Below are 19,922 nucleotides of genomic sequence, written 5' to 3'. Positions count from 1 at the left end.
ACCTGGCTTTGTATGTTAAGGCGGGATAGTCTCATTTAATGTTGCTCACAGTTAGATTCAAATGATAGCCATAGGAAATTATTTGTTATTCTTTTCTTCCCAGAACTTTTGTGCCGCGATGAGATGGTCGGGTAAATTGGGTTAAGCTCGGCCCACGGAGTTAACAGATTTCGTTGGGCTTGTCCGCCTAATTGATACGTCTACGTATGAAAAAAGTTTGGGTGTAGCTGCTATCTCAAAGACAACTTCATCTTAATGGAGTGAGTATAACATATATTTTGCTTGAGGTACTAATTACTTTTATGAGTAAACAAGCTTAGATCTGACCTCTCACTGTACTATGCTATTCAATTATATTATTTTGTTAAAAAAAAAGAATTGCAATAATATTAAATACCTTTTTATTAGTTATGGAACTTTGTATTTTATATATACCTTACTATTCGTAATGCAATTCAAATGAAATCTTTATAAATAGTTTGCGATGTGAAAGTAAAATGACTAGTATCTGTTTATTGTGAAACCCGTCGAGTTTTCCTACGTCTGCAGTTTCGGCGACTTCTTTAGGCCGAAAAATATCTTATCTGGCTGCACCACCCACCCACATGGTGCCACACGGGCGCAGCGCACACCGTTCGCATAAGTTGTGTTTCTTTATGGCCAGACTTGTGTCAATATAGTTATGAAGTGCTGCACGGAAAAAAACTAAATTCGGAAAGAAAAAAAGTAATTTTTGGATGGCATTAACATCAGTAAAAACTAAATATAATAAAAAATCGCACAGGGAAAATATATTGAGTAAAATATTGTGGTTATGAAAATATTTTTATTTCAATATTCTTTGGAAAATAAGTACATTGGGGAAAAAAACAGAGAAAAGGACTAATTTTAATATCAAAAAATAAACTTTATAAAAACATTAAATATCTAAAAATTAACTTATAATATATGAAATACTTTCCGTGCAAGGATGCAACTCTCGGCCGCCAGCAGAGTTGTGATCCTGATCTGAAAGCTATTTTGAGATGGAAAATGCAATAATATAATACAATCCAGCAAATTGTGGGCCCACCACCCTGTCACTGCCACCCCGTTGATCTGAAAACCGGTTGGTGGAATCACGTAAGAACCGACCGACATCGACCCACGTCAAAAAAAGGGACATGGCCAACATAAATGCAATTGGAGAGACACGCCGATCGTTGGGGATCCTACATATACATAGGATGTGGGGATATGTGGATTTGTGCCGTCTGTCAGTCCTGACTGAATGGATGCGCGTCGAGTGCGCCGAACCCATGACAACCTGCAATCAAGCGCCAGCAGGCACATCCAACGGATTGGGCCATATCATCAGTACACCAAAAAAAATATAGCAAGGCTTAAGCTAACCGAAAGTTTAGATTCTAAGGAAACATTGAAAAAAATATTTAAAAAAAACTTAACTTTGACCAAATAAAAAAATATTATTATGAAGCTTTCGATGATAAAACTTACATTTATTTCGATTTTAAAATATTCCATTTTCTTAAATATTTATAGATCATTTAGATATTTCGAAAATCTTTATTTTGCATAGAACAGCAAACATAAATAAAGAATATTTTAGTATCATACCTGTTTTTTTTTTAAATGACCCCATGAATCCTCATTTTATTTAATTGTCTTTTTCTGGCCATCAGTTGGGCATGCAACAAAAGGCGTAGGCCAGCAACAGCAAACGAGCAACTGGCAACATGCAACAGACAACGGACAACATTCAACAATGCGACATTTGCACGGGCTTTAACTTAAATTATGCGCCAAACAAATAAGGTCTCGCCCAGTCTCAACTTCGGAGCCAGTCTCATAATGATGCCATGGAGCCATCGGCAAGTTGTTAATGTTTCTGCACTGCGAAAAAAAGGGTCTATACTTTACCATCTTAATTGATGAATACATTAAATTAAATATTTAATACATTAACTTAGCTTAATATTATATTTATGAAATATTATAGGTTTTATAAATTTTTATTTTATTTATTTCATTGAATAATCATTTTTTCAAGTGTTTAACAGTGGCTCTGATGTCGCCAGTTGCACAAAGTCATGGCCACAATTGTCGGGTTTTTTTTTCAGCCGAGTTGGGGTTCCCGAGCGGATGGCAAAAAAGAAACAATGTCAGCAACCACAAGAAACAATTAAGTTGGCTCGACACAATGAGGAAAGCTACGATCAACAAGACAGTTGGATCAGCGTGTTTATGTGCTGCTGCCTGAATTGGACTGGGATTGGGATTGAGAGGGAACCATGGTCCATGGCATCATAATTGCAGTTCCAGTTGTAGTTTTCCAATGAAGAAAATTATTACAAGTTTCCAGGTCGTAAAATTAAAAATGTGCTATTAAATGTACATAGGTACCTAAACGAAATACATTATTGACTTATTAGGGAACCGTAAGCATTTTTTATGCATAATGTTTAATGAAGATTATTTAAAAATTAAGTTATAGATTTTGTATATGTTATTATTTTTTGCTCAATAATAATTATTAAATAAATACAAATAACTATAAAAAAACATATTAATTTTTTAGGATTGACATGACCATTTTCCTTTTAGAAGGCTTTTAAAACGTTTTTGTCGTTTGACGAAACTTCTAAGGATGTTCTGATATATTCTTAAAGTGTTTTTTAAAGAGCGTTGGCTGGGTTGTTTAATGCTTTCAAAATTGCCCTCATATTATTTCGTATCTGGGACATCTAACAGTGGGGAGCCAGTGGAAGCTCCTGATCAAACAGCTGCTGCGGCACGAGCCAAGCGTCATTAAAAAACTTCTGGATGGCAGAGGGCAGCTTTTTCGATTAAGTGACAGGTTAAATGCTAAACCATAAGTTTTGGCCACAAGCAGCTGGCAATCACCGAGCACGAGCCACAAAATTTTGCAGCCGGCCAGAAGCAGGAGCCAGGAGTCTGCACAGAGAGAAATAAATAAGGAAATCAGAAGGTGTTTTAAAAAAATATGTGAAAAGGAGATAAAAGCAATTACAAATGATATCTGCAAAACTGATAATAAATCTATCAATATTTGCATTTTTGGCATAAATGGTTGTTTTTTTTTTGTCGTCGAAAATATGGAGATTTCTGTGATATTTTTCTGCGTGTGAAGACTGGAAGAGTCGGAAGACAGGAGAATCATTCGAAACCGGTTGAAAATCTCCCACAGGCACCTTCTGTCTGATGCGGCGACGTGCGTCGGCCGACCATTAGTCGCAATCTTTGGGCAATTGTCGCTGATTGTTGTCGTCCGCTCTGCCTTGGGCTCGTTCCCAGATGCAGATGCTGTTTCCAGTTGCAGATGCAGATACAAATGCCGGCTGACCTAGCTTGATTAGCTAAAAGTGCGTGCGAAAGCCACATTGGAAAGCATCTGGGGCAATTGTAGTCCCAACAATTGATTCAAATTAACTAGCCTTTAATCCATTTAAGGGTTGTATCTAACAAGTAGAAGGGACAAAATATTAAACTCTCAAAAGATAAAATAAGAAACAAATTATTAGCACAATCTAAGAAATAAATTTCAATGAATTTCGGATTAAGTTAATACAATGTTGTACTGCCCCCTCTAACGCCCACAATCGCCCACTAACGATTTTAAAATGGGTCCTGCGCCCACATCTTTAAAGATTTCCGAGAAGTATAAATGCACTTTTGTTGTGTATATTTATACCTATCGAAATGTAGAAGACATTTTTCAAATCGGACCATTCATTAAAAAGTTATACGCAATCAAAATATCTACATATATCTATCTCCCTCGCACTCCCTTTAGCTGAGTTACGATTATTAGTCGGGACACCAACCCGCGTTCGCACTTCCTTTAGCTGAGTGACGGGTATTAAATAGTCGGGACACTAACCCGACTATAGCGTTCTCTCTTGTTTTAATTGTAATTTAAAAGTTTTAGTCTAAAAGACTTTTTGTTTTTCTTTCTACGAAAATAATTTTAAAACTTCCCGCCAACAATATCCAGGGCTGCCAAATATCGGTTGCCTATCGATAGCTGCCGGTGTTGGGAAACACTCCACATTCAGTAAGCACCGATAGTATCGAACACACATGGTGTTTGGTTCCACCACTAGTGACGACAACAAACGCGAGGATATTACAAAATATTTAGGGCAATTTTACTAATAAAATAAGCAGAATTGACGCTACCTACTAGAGCCAAACGAAGAGCATATTGCAATGCCGTCGAGAACGAGTGGAGCTTCAGCCAGTGGCAAGGAGGCGGCGCAAGATTCCCGGAAAACGGTTGCCGGGCCGAGAAGCAAGCGAATTGCCCAAAACAATCGCAATAGAAGTCTTGGCGTAGAAAAAAAACCCATTGCCGCCCAGCCGCAGCGAACGTTCCCGCCAAAATCCGAGTACGAGAAATTCTACGAAACTGTATTCCTCGCCGAGGATCCCAAGCCCGATGAAGTGAGTCGGGGTCTTATTTATATTCCCCTGCAGAGCCAAAAACGCTTCCTATGTTTGTACAGCACCACATGTTCATCACAAACATTATCATGTTCGAAAAAGATCTAGTCTCGAAATCTTAGGATCTCTAGAAACTCTTATATCATTTCTAAACATTGCTAAATGTTCGATTTTTTTTTGACCTACCTTTGTACTTCCATTTTTAATGCAGATAAATGGTTTCAAATAGCAAACTTTACAATAACATAGTATTTCCAATAGCTAAATTTTGCACTTTTCATAAACCATTCAATTTTTCTAAGAACTTTCTTAGAACTTTATATATAGTGGAACTCCTAAATGTTAATCTTTCACGACATATAAATTCGCCATCATATAAAATGCTGGTAAATTTTGCCTTTTCAGCTAAGCATTTCATATTGACTCTTAATTAAAGTTAAAAATTAAGTTATTTGTTATATTTTAACCTGTTTATTTCAGGATATGACGCCGGAACGTCGAAGGCCAGGACCAAAGTTCAAGAGACCTCTCATCGCCTTACTCGATGAGGAAGTAACGCAGCCGGCAACTCCGCGACTCGTAAAGGAAACAGCACCGAAAAAAACCGATGAGCCAGTGATTCGAAACGAGATCTTTCATCCTCACAAAAACCTAAAACCAGATACATTTGAGGATTTATACTCGAAAACGGAGCGTCACGTGTGGAAAAAGGATGCCGAGAGAATGTTATTGCAGCTATGGGCGCAACATTTGAAGGAGTTCCGTGGCGAGTCAAAGAATATCCTGATCTACAAGAAGATGGCCCATGAGATGAGCCAGTTCGGACCGAGTCACACGGAGCTCAAGACCAAAATGGACAATATGTCGCGAAAGTATCGGTAAGGCCTAAAGCTTTTTATCCAATATTTATTTATTTTATTCATTTTTAATCTACAGCATAGAAGCTGAGAGAGTCCGTGAGACTGGAGTTCCCTCCAAGTGGGAACACTTCCACAGGCTTCAGGCACTTCTAATTGGCACGAAAGCCGTAAATGTCTTTGAGGATATAATGTGCGATGATCCTGGTAAAACCATATAATATTGATTTGTAATAAAGACTTATAAAAGACAAACATTTTCTTACAGAAGCAGCTCTTTTCACCGATGTGGAATCTGATAATGAAGAAATGGCTTCGATGAAAGATGAATCGATGGCAGAAGACCCGAAGGATGAATTTGAAAATGAATTGAGCACGAAGGAAACTCTAAAGAGAACGCGGTCACCCTCGCCAAATATCCCAGACATTCAGGATGAAGAGGAGGAGGAAGAGCCACTGGAACAATTATCCCCGTCGCCTGTTTCGAAGTATCGCACCAAAACCAAGATCCCAGTTAGCCATACAGACAGAATCCTTCAGATTGAGGAGGAGAAACTGATTATCGAGCGAGAAAAGCTGCAGGTTATGAAAGAAGCTCTCGTGGAGCTGAACTCATTCCACAAAGATATAGTTCATTTCCTTAAGCATAAGAATTAGTGCAATTAGGTGTTATGTACAAGACGTTTTCCACTCTTTCAGAAGAATTCAAAGTGTAAAGATGTTACTAAATATTTCATTTTTTGTGTCGGTTTAAAATCTATCGAAATAAACATTATGGTTAAGTTGAAATCGAAAAACTATGTCTTATTAAGATAAATAAAAAGTTTCAATAATTTGAAAATCAATTAGAACTAATCCAAGTAAGGTTTAATGAAATTAATTTCTATATAATTTTTTCTCGAGTATTTTTTATTATTTACATATCTTTTTGTAAGCCAAACTGAACATTTTGCTTTAAACTGCAGTTCATATTTTTGAAAAGGCTCTTAAGTTGTGTTATTCGATTGTTATTTACAGACAATTACAGCCTATTCAAAATAGGGTCAGCAAATTTAATTGGAGTCGTTCAAAAATCATTTGGGAATTTAGAAATATAGGGTATATATTAAAATATGGTGGCGATAGTCTCGCGATAGTTTTCAAACCTTCGATGGTGCAAGCCACGCCACCGATGTTATCGATAGCGTCATCGATAATTGGCCCGCTTCACCACGCTGGTCACACCGCCGAGTTGCATTTTGTTTATTTTATCACAGAAATAGAGCGAAAATGATTGAGGCGCGCACGCTGCAGGACGAGTCGAAGTTCCAGGAGACGAGCCGGGAGATCACGATGAAGGTGCTCCGCGGCGAGTACCGGCTGCTCCGGCGGAAGCACGGCAGCACCGTGTGGCAGGTTTACCGGGAGGTGGTTCGCACCGACGGCGCAATCATCAATGGGATCTACTTCTGTACCGGCTGCAAGCGCGTCATGCGATCCTTCAACACGTCGAATCTGCGCACCCACAAGTGCCATGTGGAGTTCATGCGTTCGCAGGATCCAAATGCCGGGACATTCTCGGATGCGGAGCCTGTTCAACAGCGCCAACAGCAAGACGTATGCCAAGCTCACCTTTTTTCCTGCTAATTAAATCTAATTTCCAATGTGATTTCCCCAGGAAGAGACTCCTCGGCCGGAGCGCCGAATCACCTGGAGCAATTTCAAGCCCGCGGAGTGGTCCTTCCACGCAACCGAGCTGCTCCTCCAGCTTTGGGCCGCCAATTGCGTCGATCTGCGGGACACTCGAAAGCGGGTCAAGGTTATCTGGAAAATGACCGGCAAAATGAAGTCGCTGGGCTTCACTTTCACGGAAATCAAGAACAAAATTGATGATATGGCCCAACGCTATAGGTAAGAAAACAGTACAACTAATAACAAATTAATAAAAAAAAAATTAATTTAATTATTTTATATCCCAGTGCTAAAAGTGAGCACTTAAAATTGTCGCGCTAGTCACAATGAGTTGATATTTTTAATTAATTATTATTTTTAAAATATTAAAGCCATTTTCCTCACTAATTTACTTAATAACTAACATTAAATGTAGTTTCCTAATTATTGTAATATATAAAAATAATATTATAGTAAATAGGAAACTACAAAAATTTGATGTTAGTAATTAAGTAAATTAGTGAATAATAATGTTGTACTTTTTATTAATTAAATTTATGCATGTTAAATTAAAAATAGGGCTTAAGCCCTGAAAACGTAAGGTAACACCAAGTTTAAAGCCTACTTAAAATTTTCCGTGCAGAAGAAAAAACAGCCCTAAATTATGACCGAAGCAATTATAATATCTAATATTTTTTATCATTTTTTAGACGAGAAGCACACATGGAAAAAACTTCGGGGACGCCATCCGAATGGGAATATTTCGAAACCCTAAATTTAATATTTAGCGCCGAAAAGAATCTAGTCGAAGAAAAGCCCAGAAGATCGAATAACTCTGGAAATGGTTCAATCAACAATAGCGGTCGTCACTCATATTCCAGTCAAAATAATGAATCCTTCAAGGAGAAAAGTCACTTAAAAGAGCTAACAGCAGGGTTAACCAGAAATGAAGACTATGATTTCGAACCAGATGAATCACAGGACGACGTGGATGAACTTCGCATTCTAAAGGACAATATTATTAAGGAAATCGAGGAGGAAACCTCCACTGTACATTCGCAGGAGAACTACGAGGACGAGCTCGATCAACAGAATTCCACGACCGATGAAATGAAAAGAGCTAAACGCAAAAGAGCCGCTAGAATGCTGGAAATTGAAGAGGAAAAACTGGTCATAGAACGAAAAAAATGTAAACTGATGAAGTTTTTTGTGCGGGAGCTGTCCTCATTTCATAAAGACTTTATGGACGTTCTAAGTAGTTATAAAGAAGAATCATAAATACCTTTCTGGAACATGAGTGAGCCGCCACACAATCTTTCTATCATTACAACTATTTAATATGTCATACCTTAATTAATTTGATACTTTAAAACGATTCATCAAAGCAAATTAGTTTCAATATGACCGAAAAAATCCGAATAAGCACTATTGACAGAAATTGATAAGAATTCATCTACGGCATGGACAAAAGTTTTTTCTTATTTTGGCAATCGCTCAATTTATTAATTTAAGATAATGTTGATTTATGCTAATAAAAACCTAAGATTTAAATTAAATGTGATTGTAATTGTTTTCTTGCCTTTTTTAAAACTAAATAATCTTAAATGGAATGGCAGAGATTACAGTAACTCCCTGAAATAAAGAGCAAATAATTTACATTTTATTTTGCTATTTCAAAAAATATTAACATGAGGCCCTCTAATTTTGACAATTTGATTATTATTGATTAAAGTAACTAATAAATTAATTAATATTTCAAATGGTAAATATAAAACTGGAATAAAAATGTCAAAACCCTGTCATTTAAATTTTATTCTAATTTTGACTATTGGTTTAAATTTTAAACTTTAAAATAATATGATTATGTATTAGGTAATCTTCTTTATGCCAAATATAATAAATAAAATTTTTGTAAGTTTTTGATTTTTTTTTATAAATACAGGTCCATAAAAATAGTTGTTTTATCAATAAAACAGGGTTTTTATTATTATTTTTTTGAAAAATGCGTTTTAAATAATTTCGATTCGATTATTTTTTTGACACGTCGATTTCGATTAAAATCGGTAATCGACAATTGTCTGCCGGAGTTGCCACCTGGTTTTTCCCTCCGGCTGATTTGTGTTGTGTTTTTGCTATGTCCATTGGGATTGCTGGGCGAAATATGTTTATTATAAACGCCCCCGGGGAGGAGGAGAAGTGCACAGAGGCGCAGCTGGACATCCTGCTGAAGATCAACACCGGGCAGTACCGGCTGGTGAAGAAGAACAAGCGGAGCTCCGTGTGGAACGTCTACCGGGAAATAGCCCGTCCCGATGGGACAAAGTTGAAATGGCGTTACTTTTGCATCGGCTGCAAGCGTGTGATGCAGTCCACCGGCGGCACCACATCCAATCTTCGCATCCACAAGTGCCATGTGCGGTACCTCAAGCAGAATGCCCATCTCACCGACCACGCCCCTGCGCCCACCGCCGCTCCACAGGCGCCGCGCAGCCAGAAATCGACGACCAAGCGTCCTCCAGTTTTTGCCACTCAGTGCGAGCGGCTCTACGAGGACACCGTGGATCCGCTCACCCAGTACAGCGACATGGAGGACGAAATGGAGGTCCACTTACAGGAGGAGAGTGCCGTGGAGCAGGCAGTAAGTTCATAAATATTATAAAGATATAAATTATTAGTATTATTATTGTGAGCTGTCACTTAAATGTCAAAAACTCATTGTGTTAAAAGCACGCTGTGTAAAAAACACGTTGTGTAAATAACACAACTGACATGTGTGTGTTATTTATGTTTCTAACATATGTAGGCTACAATTTTTAACACACATGTCAAGAACTTTTTTTGAACTTAACACTTTGACACTTAACATGTTAATAACACAAGTTATTTATGTTATTTTCCGAACCCTGGATATAATATCCGACTAAAGCCACTCCAATTTACAGCCTGATTCGGAACGTGATCTCGACTCCTCCACTGCTCGACCCCTGCTGAAACTCTTTTCAGAGGAGAACTTGTCGGTTGAGCCGGAGCCGGAAGAAGAGGATGAAGCGGCGGAGACGGAGGACGACCAGATGCTGCCCATTGAGCTGGACCCAACTAATATCCAGCATGATTCTCCAGTCTTCAGACAAGCGGCCACTGAGCCCCTTCCTTCAACGGAAGGCGGCCTCCTGTTCGACGCCAGCGCCCTTGCCGAAGCGGAATCCTATGCCAAATCCTGGGCTCACGCCTTCTTGCGCTTGAGCGAGGACCAAAAGTTCTACGCCAAGCGCTCTATTGACGAGCTCCTTGTTTTGGGTCGGCTGGAGCGATTGAACATTTCGACCGTCACATCCTTGACCACAAACCTTTAGCGCCTGTGCCAATAACATTTAATTTAGGCTAGGAAATAACTCTTAATTCAGATTAAATAAATTGTTCATATATCGTCTTTTGTGTTTTTATCAGGTCTAATAATAATCGTTATTTAAGATTTTTATTTTAAAAGGACTACTGGGATTTGTACAAGTTTTAATCAACAATTTAAGTGGTTTTTATGCGCTTTATAGACATGAACAAATAAAAGTTAATTTGCTTTTCAGACAAAAAGAGAACGTTATTTTTGACGTTTACAAAAAATATCACAGTAGTCTTTTTAAAATAAAAATATCAGATAACGATTATTTACGGTCCCTGGTTTTTATATGATAATTATAGATTATTAACTAAAAAAATACAATTTTGCAATGTATTAAAAAATTTTAATGGAGATTAATGTTTTATTTGAAAAATACAAGACCAATACCGCAAATGTTGGTAAATTTTTTAAAAAGTTATCTAAAAACTCTTGTTAAAGATAACATGCTTGTATGACTACCGTTCCCACAAATGCCGTGATAATTAATAAAACATGCTTGTCTTTTTCAATTTTTTTATTTTTTCCAATACGTTTTTAAAGTTTTTTTTTACTTTTCTTTTGGTGCCATCTTGCATTTGTTGTATATTTTTACTTTGCTTCTTTTACAGTTTTTTTTTGTTTGTTTGCTGTGAATTACATGGTTTCTTTCTCACTTATGTTTGTTTGCTCTGCTTTGCTTTTATATTTTTGATACATTAAGTGGGGCCTTGTTTCCGTCTGATTCTTGAATTTCTCGATTTTGGATGATGTATTAATGGGACAAGATTGAGTGTGGTTTTAGGTGTTTAATGTTGATCTTTAATACGAGAAACTTAGAGTTATAGGTTCGCTTAACGCACAACGTAACAACGTTAGAGAAGGGTTGCAAGAATAAATAAAATTTGTTAAAAACATTAAGGTAAATGGTATACCGGCGCTGTCTAAATTGCTGGGCGTATTTGAATTTATTTTTGTTGCTTCGTTTTATATAATACAATTCGACATTTAGGCAATTTTCTGACGGCCAGGCATGATTAAAATTTGTTTTTTGAATTTGATATAGACTTTCATGTTGCTGTTGTTGGATGTTGTATTAGTTTTACAATTCGTTCTGCTGCCCTCCGAAACAAAACAAAAAGCAAACAAACCGAAAAAACGCGGCGGCTCATTTAGCAAAGTGCTGCAATATTTGCTGATGTTGTTGCTCCATTTTGCAGTGATTGCTGATGTTGTTGATGTGCTGCTGCTGCTGCTGCGACTGTTGTTATATGCTGCTGCTACTGCTACTGCTACTGATGTTTTACGACGGTTCGACGGTCCTTTCTAAGCAGTGCTCTCTGTGGTTGTATTTTGCAGCTCTTGAGCGCCGTTCTAAGGATTTTGTGTGGGGATAGCGAGGGGTAAAAATCATAACGATAAGTCAACTTAAAAATTTCAAATGGTAAAAGTAAAATGCAGTTCTCTGTTTTACATTAAATGTGTGTGTGTTTTTTGTTTGTTTGCCAATTAGTTACAGGTAACTAAAATAAAAGAATGTTAGACCCAAAGCCTCTAAGTGTTAAGGTTTCTCCTCTTTTTCGCTGTCTTTCTTGTGAGTGACTGTTGTTGTTAGTGGTTAAGTATGAATGCATCTGTAATGCATTTTAGTTAGTCTTTAGTTTTCAAGAGACCGCCACCATGTTATTATTGTAGACCTTGTTGTTGTTGTTAAGTTTGCCGCTGGCTGTTGCTGATGTTTACTAATTAGATGTTGTTATCGTAGTTTTGCTTTGGCGAAGATGTTTCAGTTGTTGCTGTTGTGTTGATTAGTTCATTACCTGCTGTGGCTGCTGCTCCAAACCACCGCCAGGGCCATTTGGTTTCCGATTCTGGCGACGTGGACGTGGCTGTTGAGGGCGTGGCGGTCCCTGACCTTGAACTGCAATGAAGAATATAATATAATTATTTTAGAAATTTTATTAAATGCAAGGGAACTTGGGTACCAGGGTTCGGAAAATAACAAACACTGTAAAAAACTTGTGTTATTAACATGTTAAATGTCAAAGTGTAAAGTTCAAAAAAATTTATTGACTTGTGTGCAAAAAATTTTATCCTACATATGTTAGAAACATAATAGAAACATTTGTGTTAATTATACGACATGTTTTTAACACAGCTTGTATTTAACGCAATGAGTTTTAGACATTAAAGTGTCAGAATTATATGATGAACTGAAAAGTGCACGGTTTTCTAGAGTATATGAATTCATATAAGCTTTGAAATGGTTAAAACTAACATACAAGACATTTTCCCTTCGACTCGTTAATGTCAGTAATATTTAATTTTCATTCGTGTAAAAAACATGTCGTGTTAATAACACATTGTGTAAAAAACACAAGTGAGCTGTGTGTGTTAACAATTATTTTTCACATTTTAGCACTTTTGTAAAATAAAATTTTTCATGTTTTTAACATGTGTTTCAATTTCCGAACCCTGTTGGGCACATTCTAGTCCCAAAGAAATGCCTTGAAAGACTTATACTCACTGTATTCCCCGCCATCGCGGCGTGGCGGCGGTGGTCCGTTGTTGTAGTTGCGTCGGAAGAAGCGCCTCTGAGGTCCGCCCGGTGGGCCGCCACCGCGACGCGGTCCCTGACCCTCGCCGCGCTGCAGACCCTCGGGATTCTGATCGTGGACGCCGGGCTCGGCGCTGCTGCCGTCACCGCCGCCCAGGCCGCGACGCGGCTGGCGCGGATAGTAGTTGTTGTAGCGCCGGGGGCCACCGGGAGCTCCGCCGGGCGGTCCTCGGGGGCCACCACGAGGTCCTCCGGGCGGTCCTCCACCGGGTGGTCCTCGGCGGAAGTTCTGGCGGGGCTGGCGCGGGCCGGACTGCAGCTGCTGCGGCTGCCCGTCAACCGAAGGCGGCGCCTGCTGCTGCTGCTGTTGGGCCGGCGCGTCCAGCTCCTCACCATCTTCGCCATCCTTGCGGCGGTTCTTCTTCATCCAGGGACGGAAGTTGCGGCGCTTGTCCGCCGCAAACTGACTGCCCCGCACTGGCTCGCCGGACGGACCGGTCACGTTGGCCGCCTCGTTTCCCTTCTCGCCAATGACCACGTCGAACTCAACGACCTCACCGTCGCCCACCGAGCGGACCGCCTTCTTGGGGTTGTTCCGGGCAATGGCGCTCTGGTGCACAAAGACGTCCTCTTTGGTGTCGTTGCGGTTGATGAAGCCGTAGCCGCTCTTCACGTTGAACCACTTGACGGTGCCGGTGACTTTGGTGGCTGCAATGGTAGGGGTAGAAATTGTGGTTACTCTATGAGGTTTTAATTATTTGGACTTATTTTATTATTGCGGAATTTTTAAAATTTATTAAAATATATTTTACACCTAATTTAAAATATTTATTTTTATATTTAAAATCACAAAGTAAATAACATAAAAAAAAATTTTTCAATTTCCAAAAACTATGTAATACGTCAACTTTAAATGTTAATTGGTATTAAATGTTAGATACATATAAGCAGATCTTTCAACTTTTAAATGCTATAAGGCTCATAAGTTTATTTAAGTAGGGATTTACATATCTTCAATATTGTTTTTGTGACTAGTGCATTAATTTATAAGAAAGTCCTTCTAGCACCAGGAAATAAGAAAGAAAGAATAATAAAAAAATTAAAAAACTAAATGTTAAAAACTAAAATGTTTTTAAAATACAGAATATATTGTATTTGAAGGGTCTATCATATGGATTGGGTTGGATGTATGATAAATGTCCAGATGGTATTGTCATTAAAAGAAGGGCTAAATACAATGTAATCAAAAGTTGTTCCTAAACTCATTGAAGCGTGCATAAATATCGAAATATCTATTACAAAACAGTTTAATTACAATACTTTTCTGGTCAATAACTATAGTTACTGGGGTTACGAAAATATCGAATACTATAAGTACATCGAAGAATACGAGAAGATAGCATTTACAAAGTAGATATTTACAGATAGATTGGTTGCATTATTATGGTTATTATGATATGGTGTCGTGTTTTGGAATCGCTTTAGGGCCATTAATTTTCTGATCAATAACCATAGTTACTGGAGTTACGAAAATTTCGAATACTATAAAAAATCGATGGATACAAGAAGAAAGCATTTTAAACCAGATATTTACAGATAGATTGGTTGCATTATTATGGTGATTATGATATGATGGTCTCGTGTTTTGGAATCGCCTTAAAGCCAGGTGTGCGTATGTGTGCACAAGTAGATGTACCAAAACAATGGACACACACACCCGCACCGGCTGTCAGCCGTCTCGCTCGCACTCGTGCTGCGCGCGCATTAACAAATTGGGTTGCCCTGGCTCTCCATGCATGTGTGTGCGTGTATGTCTATGGGGGGATTTCTTTTTGGGGCGGAGGGGTGGCCAGGGGGTGGTGCCGGGTGGGTGGGTGAATGGCTGTATAGACAGACGACCGGCAAAAGGCAGAATTTTCAATTTGGTTAGCCGGCGGCGCGAACACTCGTTCATATGTACATGCGTTGCCTTTGGCCGCACAAAATGGCCGACGCGCGTATATTTTAAGACCCAAACACACACACACACACGCGCGCAGGGAGGCATGTATTTTTTTCTCTTCTCCTTATTTTCTTTTATTTCAATGCTATTTTGGTAGCAGCCGCCATGTGTTCTTGCATATGAATGAAATGGGTTGGGATTTGGATAGGGAATTCGAGTGCTAGGATTAGCTAGATTCACATCCTTACCGATGACTTCCTTGGGCGGCGGAGCGGGCTTGCCCTGCAGCTGCTGCTCGTCCTGCAGCTCCTGCTCGAGTTCCTGCTCCTGCAGATTCTGCTGCTCCTGCTGCTGCTGCGGCTCGGGAGCCAAGACCTTGTTCTCTGCATCGGCCATCGTCTGTCGTTTGGTTTGGTTGTTATGTGTGCTGAACGAAAAGCGGGAAAAACGAGGCTGTTGTTGTTGCTGCTGCTCGGCCGTTGGCTGTTGGCTGTGTGTGTGGTTGGCTATCCGTCTGCCCTGCTGTTCTTCGGGGTCTCTGGCACTCACTCAACTGCCACTAACCACTTTGGATGTTGTTTGTGAGTGTGATCTTAAAACACTCGCCACTCGCAGGGTTTTCTGTGCCTTGGCGATTCTATTTTGTTCGCAAGTTCAGGAAGTGAAACATGACAGCCGGATCAGGGTTGCTCGTCGCTGGACTATCGATATTGAGACGTGTGCTATCGATATTTGGGACTGATGGTCTCTAGGGTGCTGTTAAGGGCAGAGCGAATAACGGCACTGTTAAAAAGACGTTAGATTTAAATGTTCAATTATCATTACAAATTATAATTTTATTTACATGAGACAGACTCTGAATAACCAAGTATTAATTAATTTTAAACTTAGGATTAACTTAAACTTTTAAGCAGGGTATGGAAAATGACACAAAGTAATATGCAAATGTATAATACTTGAAAATGATTGATACGCACAGTATACTATTCCTTGTGTATTATACATGTGTGAAATAAAATTTTTATATTTGCTCGACGAGCAATTCTCGTATAACACCAACACTAGAGGTTTTATTATACAAGATTATAAACCACGAATTCTTTAGGAGACCATTAACTTGTATATTTACTCGTACAACGTTACCACTTAGAGGCATACAAGATAAAAAACCGCGAATTCTTGAGGAGATTTTATTTATACATTTACTTAAGTAACAGCAATGGCGCTTTATCATAAAAGATGAAAAACCGCGAATTCTTCAGAAGGTGATGGCCATTGTATGTATATATTCACTCAACTAAACAAGTTTCGGTTAAAAGCTTAGGTTATGACGCTTCAAACTGGCTATATAAGTTCTTTTTATACCCGTTACTCGTAGAGTAAAAGGGTATACTAGATTCGTGCAAAAGTATGTAACAGCTAGAAGGAAGCGTTTCCGACCCCATAAAGTATATATATTCTTGATCAGGGTCACTAGCCGAGTCGATCTAGCCATGTCCGTCTGTCCGTCTGTCCGTCTGTCCGTCTGTCCGTCTGTCTGTCTGTCCGTCTGTATGAACGCTGAGATCTCAGAAACTACAAAAGCCAGAAGGTTAAGATTTTCCACACTTATTCTTTGGCTTTCTACGCAGCGCAAGTTTATTTTAGCCGAGCGCCACGCCCCCTCTAACGCCCACAATCGCCCACTAACGATTTTAAAATGGGTCCTGCGCCCACATCTTTAAAGATTTCCGAGAAGTATAAATGCAATTTTGTTGTGTATATGTATACCTATCGAAATGTAGAAGACATTTTTCAAATCGGACCATTCATTAAAAAGTTATACGCAATCAAAAATTATATATCTATCTCCCTCGCACTCCCTTTAGCTGAGTTACGATTATTAGTCGGGACACCAACCCGACACAGCGTTCGCACTCCCTTTAGCTGAGTGACGGGTATTAGATAGTCGGGACAACAACCCGACTATAGCGTTCTCTCTTGTTTTTTTTCTTTACGCTTTAATTATTTCTGGAATTTCTAGTTACATCCAAAATCCGTAGTTTATGACCCCTCCAGAGGCAATAAGCCTGCTCCACAGCGAATCCCAAGCAGCTAATCCCAATGCCCACGGACCAGAGATAAAAGGCGCCCTGCAGGATGTCCAGGGTGAGCACCACCCGCTTTTTGTGACGCATTCCCGCCTCGTTGGCGGCGGGATCCGTGTCCGTCTGGTCGCCCAGATCCTCGTAGAACTCCTCGGCATTCGGCGTGGTTCCATCCCGGGTGATCAGATCCATTTGACGCCAGTGCTCGAAGAATCCATGCTCGTGGAAGCCCGAGAACAAGGACTCCAGGCGCTGCAGGAAGGGAGATCCCCGGGGCAAAATGTAGGTGCAGATCATGGAGCGCAGGTACTCCTTGACTATGTGGTAGGCGGGTCGCTCCGCCTGTGAATTATAGCTGAGGGCCAGGAAGTCGCGGGCGTGGAAATCGCGCATTATAAAGGCCGCCCGCCGATCCCTGCGATAAACCAGCAATTGGTAATAGGAAGTGGTCAGACCCAGGGGCAACTGGCGACTGCGGTTCTCCAGCAGACCATACTGGTGCTCCGACAGGGCCGGTCGCACTGCATCATAAATGGTGGTCACCGCGTAGATATGAACATCCAATTGGGCCAGACCCTCCACCCGATCCACCTGCTCCTCGTAGCTGGGACGCACGAATCCCGATTCCAGTTTGGCAAAGTATATGGTGGTCAGGACGTAGCTGAAGAGTATCCAGCCCATCAGAAAGGTGCGCATCGAGCTGAAGGAGGAGAGCCTTCCAGCTGGTTCACCCACATGGGTTTTCCCAAACATCTCCAGGATCTCATACCAGGTGGCCTGAAACTGGACAACTGGCCGCGGGCGGGGAATCCTCTTGTACAGCCGCTGCATCACCCAGAAGACCAGGACCACCACCAAAAGGGTCAGCAGCAAGAGATGCCACACGGAACGCCGGAAGACGCGCACGAAGATCAGGTACTCCGGCTGAATTTCGGAAGAGGGAACCACCAGGTAGAGTACACGACGGGTGTACGGATACAGCACCTCCACTTCCGGCCAGATGCAGTCGAGCACGAACCGCGAGTTGGGTGCAAAGTGGGTGTGACCACCCACTATATCTCTAACCACTCCGGTGAAATTGCCACCAGGCAGACAACGTCCATAGGATTCATTGTCGGCGGGGAGAACATAGGTAACGGTGGCATTCAACATCCTGGCAGCCACTCGGGCCGCCACTCCATCGATCGCCTTGTAGCCGGCCGTCTCCACGGGATATCTGGGCACCGCCATCAGGGGATCCGTGAACATGGAGAAACGCAACGGGTAGCCCCTGAGGTTATTCATCTTCAGGGGGTAATAGGGATCCTCCGCCGAACGATGCACCACCTGAAGGTAGGGTTGTTAAAATCTGGCTATCGTTGGTAGTCACTATCGATACTATCGATACTATCGAAAATTAAAGAAATTAAAAAGGAAATTGTAAAAATAAAGGAAAAATATGAAACAAAAAATTATTGATAATGTGTGGTTCACTTATAAAAATTATGGGAAAAGAAATGGTCTTTACAGTGATTAAAGTGAAACAAAATTCGATGTTGAGACTTAACAATTAAAATACCGTCGTGTTCCTAAGTATATACTTTAAAATAAATTTTTTGTCTTAGGCCTAGTACTCACTTCAATCGAAAAGCCTACGAAATGAAAATCTCCATACAATATTTTGATCACGAAATTTTCCGCCTGTCATTTTTGTATAGAAATTTTCGTTTCGTTGCCTTTTTGATTGAAGTGAGTACTAGGCCTTAAAAGACACACAGAGAAAATTATCAAAGAAAATTATCAAAAGTTTTAGGTGCAAAATAAGGAGTGAAACATTTTAAAAAGTAAAACGCTTCATACAAATTTGTTTTACTTTGCATTTTTAGTTTTAAAACGTTTTTATATGAAAACGGCACCTAAAACGTTGTATAATTTTCTCTGTGTACCAAAGTTGCATGTAAAATGCAATTATTGCATCGAAACCATCGATGTTTCCTAAATATTAAAACCATCGATAGTATCGATAGTACCCTACCTGTAGGCCCCCCTCTGCAAAGGGATCAAAGTCAAAGAGTCCGTTATCCTTGCCCGTTATGGCCAGTCCATAGAGCAGTTTCTTGGCCCAGCTGCCTCTGAACAGTTGTAATAACTGATTTCTCCTGGCTCCTGGCCAAATAAACAGGTACTTGTGCAGATGCTTGCGCGGCTGGCGGGGATTCAACATGTCCAGGATGCGGCGAACCAGGGCATCTCCCCCCTCGCCCGCTGGGATGTGAAAGATGCTCAGGCTGTCCGTGTTTCGCAATGGTTCCACTTCATGGGCCTCGATGTTCCTCGTGACCGTGGGTAATCGACTGCCCACACAGCGATGGAGTTCCAGTTCCAAGGCAGAGTGCTCGGGATCAAAGGAAGCAGGACAACTGGAACAACGGTACAGATAGGTCACCTGGACATTCAGCTTTACTGCTATTCGACAGGCAATCCCGGCTAGGGAGCAAATCCCTGGCAGAAAAATCAGGATAAGGAGCGGAAAAACCACCGAAGACTCCATGTTCCAGAAGGCAACTAACCTGGTAAATCTGTCTTTTGGTGACCCCGACCTCTGAATATTTTCCCTGGGGTGCCGTAATTCCCAATTAGGAATTAGGTTGCGTGAGAAGTTCATTAGTTGACTTTTCTTGGGGTGCGCAACTAAGGAATACCTGCCTTAACTAGGTTCATAATTTCAGGATAAAGAAATAACAAAGTTCATAATAGATTTTTAGCGTCATACTTTCAAGAAGGATACCTAAAAAAATTTTTATTAAAAAAATAAACCACTTTAATTCCATCAAACAATTTAACCTTTTGAATTCTACGTAAAATATTCACTAGCAACTAATCACCTGAACTAAATTATGGGTTAATGAATACTTATACTGATAAGGTGTTGTTTGTTCGGAATTTGCATATGCGCCTCTAATCTGGTGAATCATGTCAGCATCTAAAGTCATTCTGAAAGACGTAGCAAATT

The 19,922-nt window shown here is 40.2% G+C and overlaps 5 protein-coding genes across 6 annotated transcripts; 3 read left to right on the top strand and 2 right to left on the bottom strand.

Moving 5' to 3' along the window:
• Window positions 1-4,102: 4,102 nt before the first annotated feature.
• Window positions 4,103-6,078, top strand: vers (versatile). Its single transcript, XM_017141577.3, has 4 exons — window positions 4,103-4,464; window positions 4,945-5,342; window positions 5,401-5,528; window positions 5,590-6,078. The coding sequence occupies exons 1-4, from the start codon at window positions 4,231-4,233 to the stop codon at window positions 5,976-5,978; spliced, it is 1,149 nt and encodes a 382-aa protein (XP_016997066.2). The 5' UTR covers window positions 4,103-4,230; the 3' UTR covers window positions 5,979-6,078.
• Window positions 6,079-6,526: 448 nt separating this feature from the next.
• Window positions 6,527-8,527, top strand: ssp (sunspot). Its single transcript, XM_070214256.1, has 3 exons — window positions 6,527-6,917; window positions 6,979-7,211; window positions 7,682-8,527. Exons 1-3 carry the CDS (start codon window positions 6,591-6,593, stop codon window positions 8,247-8,249), a joined length of 1,128 nt encoding a protein of 375 aa, XP_070070357.1. The 5' UTR covers window positions 6,527-6,590; the 3' UTR covers window positions 8,250-8,527.
• A 531-nt stretch (window positions 8,528-9,058) lies between these two features.
• LOC108057356 (uncharacterized) lies at window positions 9,059-10,404 on the top strand. Its single transcript, XM_017141575.3, has 2 exons — window positions 9,059-9,609; window positions 9,914-10,404. The coding sequence occupies exons 1-2, from the start codon at window positions 9,106-9,108 to the stop codon at window positions 10,322-10,324; spliced, it is 915 nt and encodes a 304-aa protein (XP_016997064.2). The 5' UTR covers window positions 9,059-9,105; the 3' UTR covers window positions 10,325-10,404.
• Window positions 10,405-10,864: 460 nt separating this feature from the next.
• On the bottom strand, window positions 10,865-15,519 carry yps (ypsilon schachtel). 2 transcript variants are annotated; one of them, XM_017141663.3, is made up of 4 exons: window positions 15,092-15,516; window positions 12,872-13,609; window positions 12,165-12,265; window positions 10,865-11,718 (listed from the first exon to the last, which is right to left on the bottom strand). In XM_017141663.3, the coding sequence occupies exons 1-4, from the start codon at window positions 15,237-15,239 to the stop codon at window positions 11,671-11,673; spliced, it is 1,035 nt and encodes a 344-aa protein (XP_016997152.1). In that variant the 5' UTR covers window positions 15,240-15,516; the 3' UTR covers window positions 10,865-11,670. The 2 variants fall into 2 exon arrangements, 1 of the variants encoding a protein (XP_016997152.1); XR_001769911.3 differs by having other exon boundaries at window positions 11,652-11,978; window positions 12,042-12,265; window positions 15,092-15,519.
• Window positions 15,520-16,843: 1,324 nt separating this feature from the next.
• Window positions 16,844-19,460, bottom strand: Ir68b (Ionotropic receptor 68b). The gene is made up of 2 exons (XM_017141549.2): window positions 18,945-19,460; window positions 16,844-18,256 (listed from the first exon to the last, which is right to left on the bottom strand). Exons 1-2 carry the CDS (start codon window positions 19,458-19,460, stop codon window positions 16,844-16,846), a joined length of 1,929 nt encoding a protein of 642 aa, XP_016997038.2.
• Between the last annotated feature and the right edge of the window lie 462 nt (window positions 19,461-19,922).

This window comes from Drosophila takahashii, chromosome 3L, assembly GCF_030179915.1.
Source record: "Drosophila takahashii strain IR98-3 E-12201 chromosome 3L, DtakHiC1v2, whole genome shotgun sequence".
Classification (NCBI taxonomy): Eukaryota; Metazoa; Arthropoda; class Insecta; order Diptera; family Drosophilidae; genus Drosophila; species Drosophila takahashii.
The sequence above is the reverse complement of the archived record's forward strand: the minus strand, read 5'-3'. Positions and strand labels throughout refer to the sequence as shown.

Coding starts and splice junctions, on each gene's coding strand:
- vers (XM_017141577.3), top strand. CDS start 4,231: ATGCCGTCGAGAACGAGTGGAGCTTCAGCCAGTGGCAAGGAGGCGGCG. Junction 4,465..4,944: donor AGGATCCCAAGCCCGATGAA/GTGAGTCGGGGT, acceptor TGTTTATTTCAG/GATATGACGCCGGAACGTCG. Junction 5,529..5,589: donor TATAATGTGCGATGATCCTG/GTAAAACCATAT, acceptor ATTTTCTTACAG/AAGCAGCTCTTTTCACCGAT.
- ssp (XM_070214256.1), top strand. CDS start 6,591: ATGATTGAGGCGCGCACGCTGCAGGACGAGTCGAAGTTCCAGGAGACG. Junction 6,918..6,978: donor AACAGCGCCAACAGCAAGAC/GTATGCCAAGCT, acceptor TGATTTCCCCAG/GAAGAGACTCCTCGGCCGGA. Junction 7,212..7,681: donor GATATGGCCCAACGCTATAG/GTAAGAAAACAG, acceptor ATCATTTTTTAG/ACGAGAAGCACACATGGAAA.
- Ir68b (XM_017141549.2), bottom strand. CDS start 19,460: ATGGAGTCTTCGGTGGTTTTTCCGCTCCTTATCCTGATTTTTCTGCCA. Junction 18,257..18,944: donor TTGCAGAGGGGGGCCTACAG/GTAGGGTACTAT, acceptor CCCTACCTTCAG/GTGGTGCATCGTTCGGCGGA.
- LOC108057356 (XM_017141575.3), top strand. CDS start 9,106: ATGTCCATTGGGATTGCTGGGCGAAATATGTTTATTATAAACGCCCCC. Junction 9,610..9,913: donor AGAGTGCCGTGGAGCAGGCA/GTAAGTTCATAA, acceptor TCCAATTTACAG/CCTGATTCGGAACGTGATCT.
- yps (XM_017141663.3), bottom strand. CDS start 15,239: ATGGCCGATGCAGAGAACAAGGTCTTGGCTCCCGAGCCGCAGCAGCAG. Junction 13,610..15,091: donor GCCGCCCAAGGAAGTCATCG/GTAAGGATGTGA, acceptor CTACCATTGCAG/CCACCAAAGTCACCGGCACC. Junction 12,266..12,871: donor CCGCGATGGCGGGGAATACA/GTGAGTATAAGT, acceptor TCTTCATTGCAG/TTCAAGGTCAGGGACCGCCA.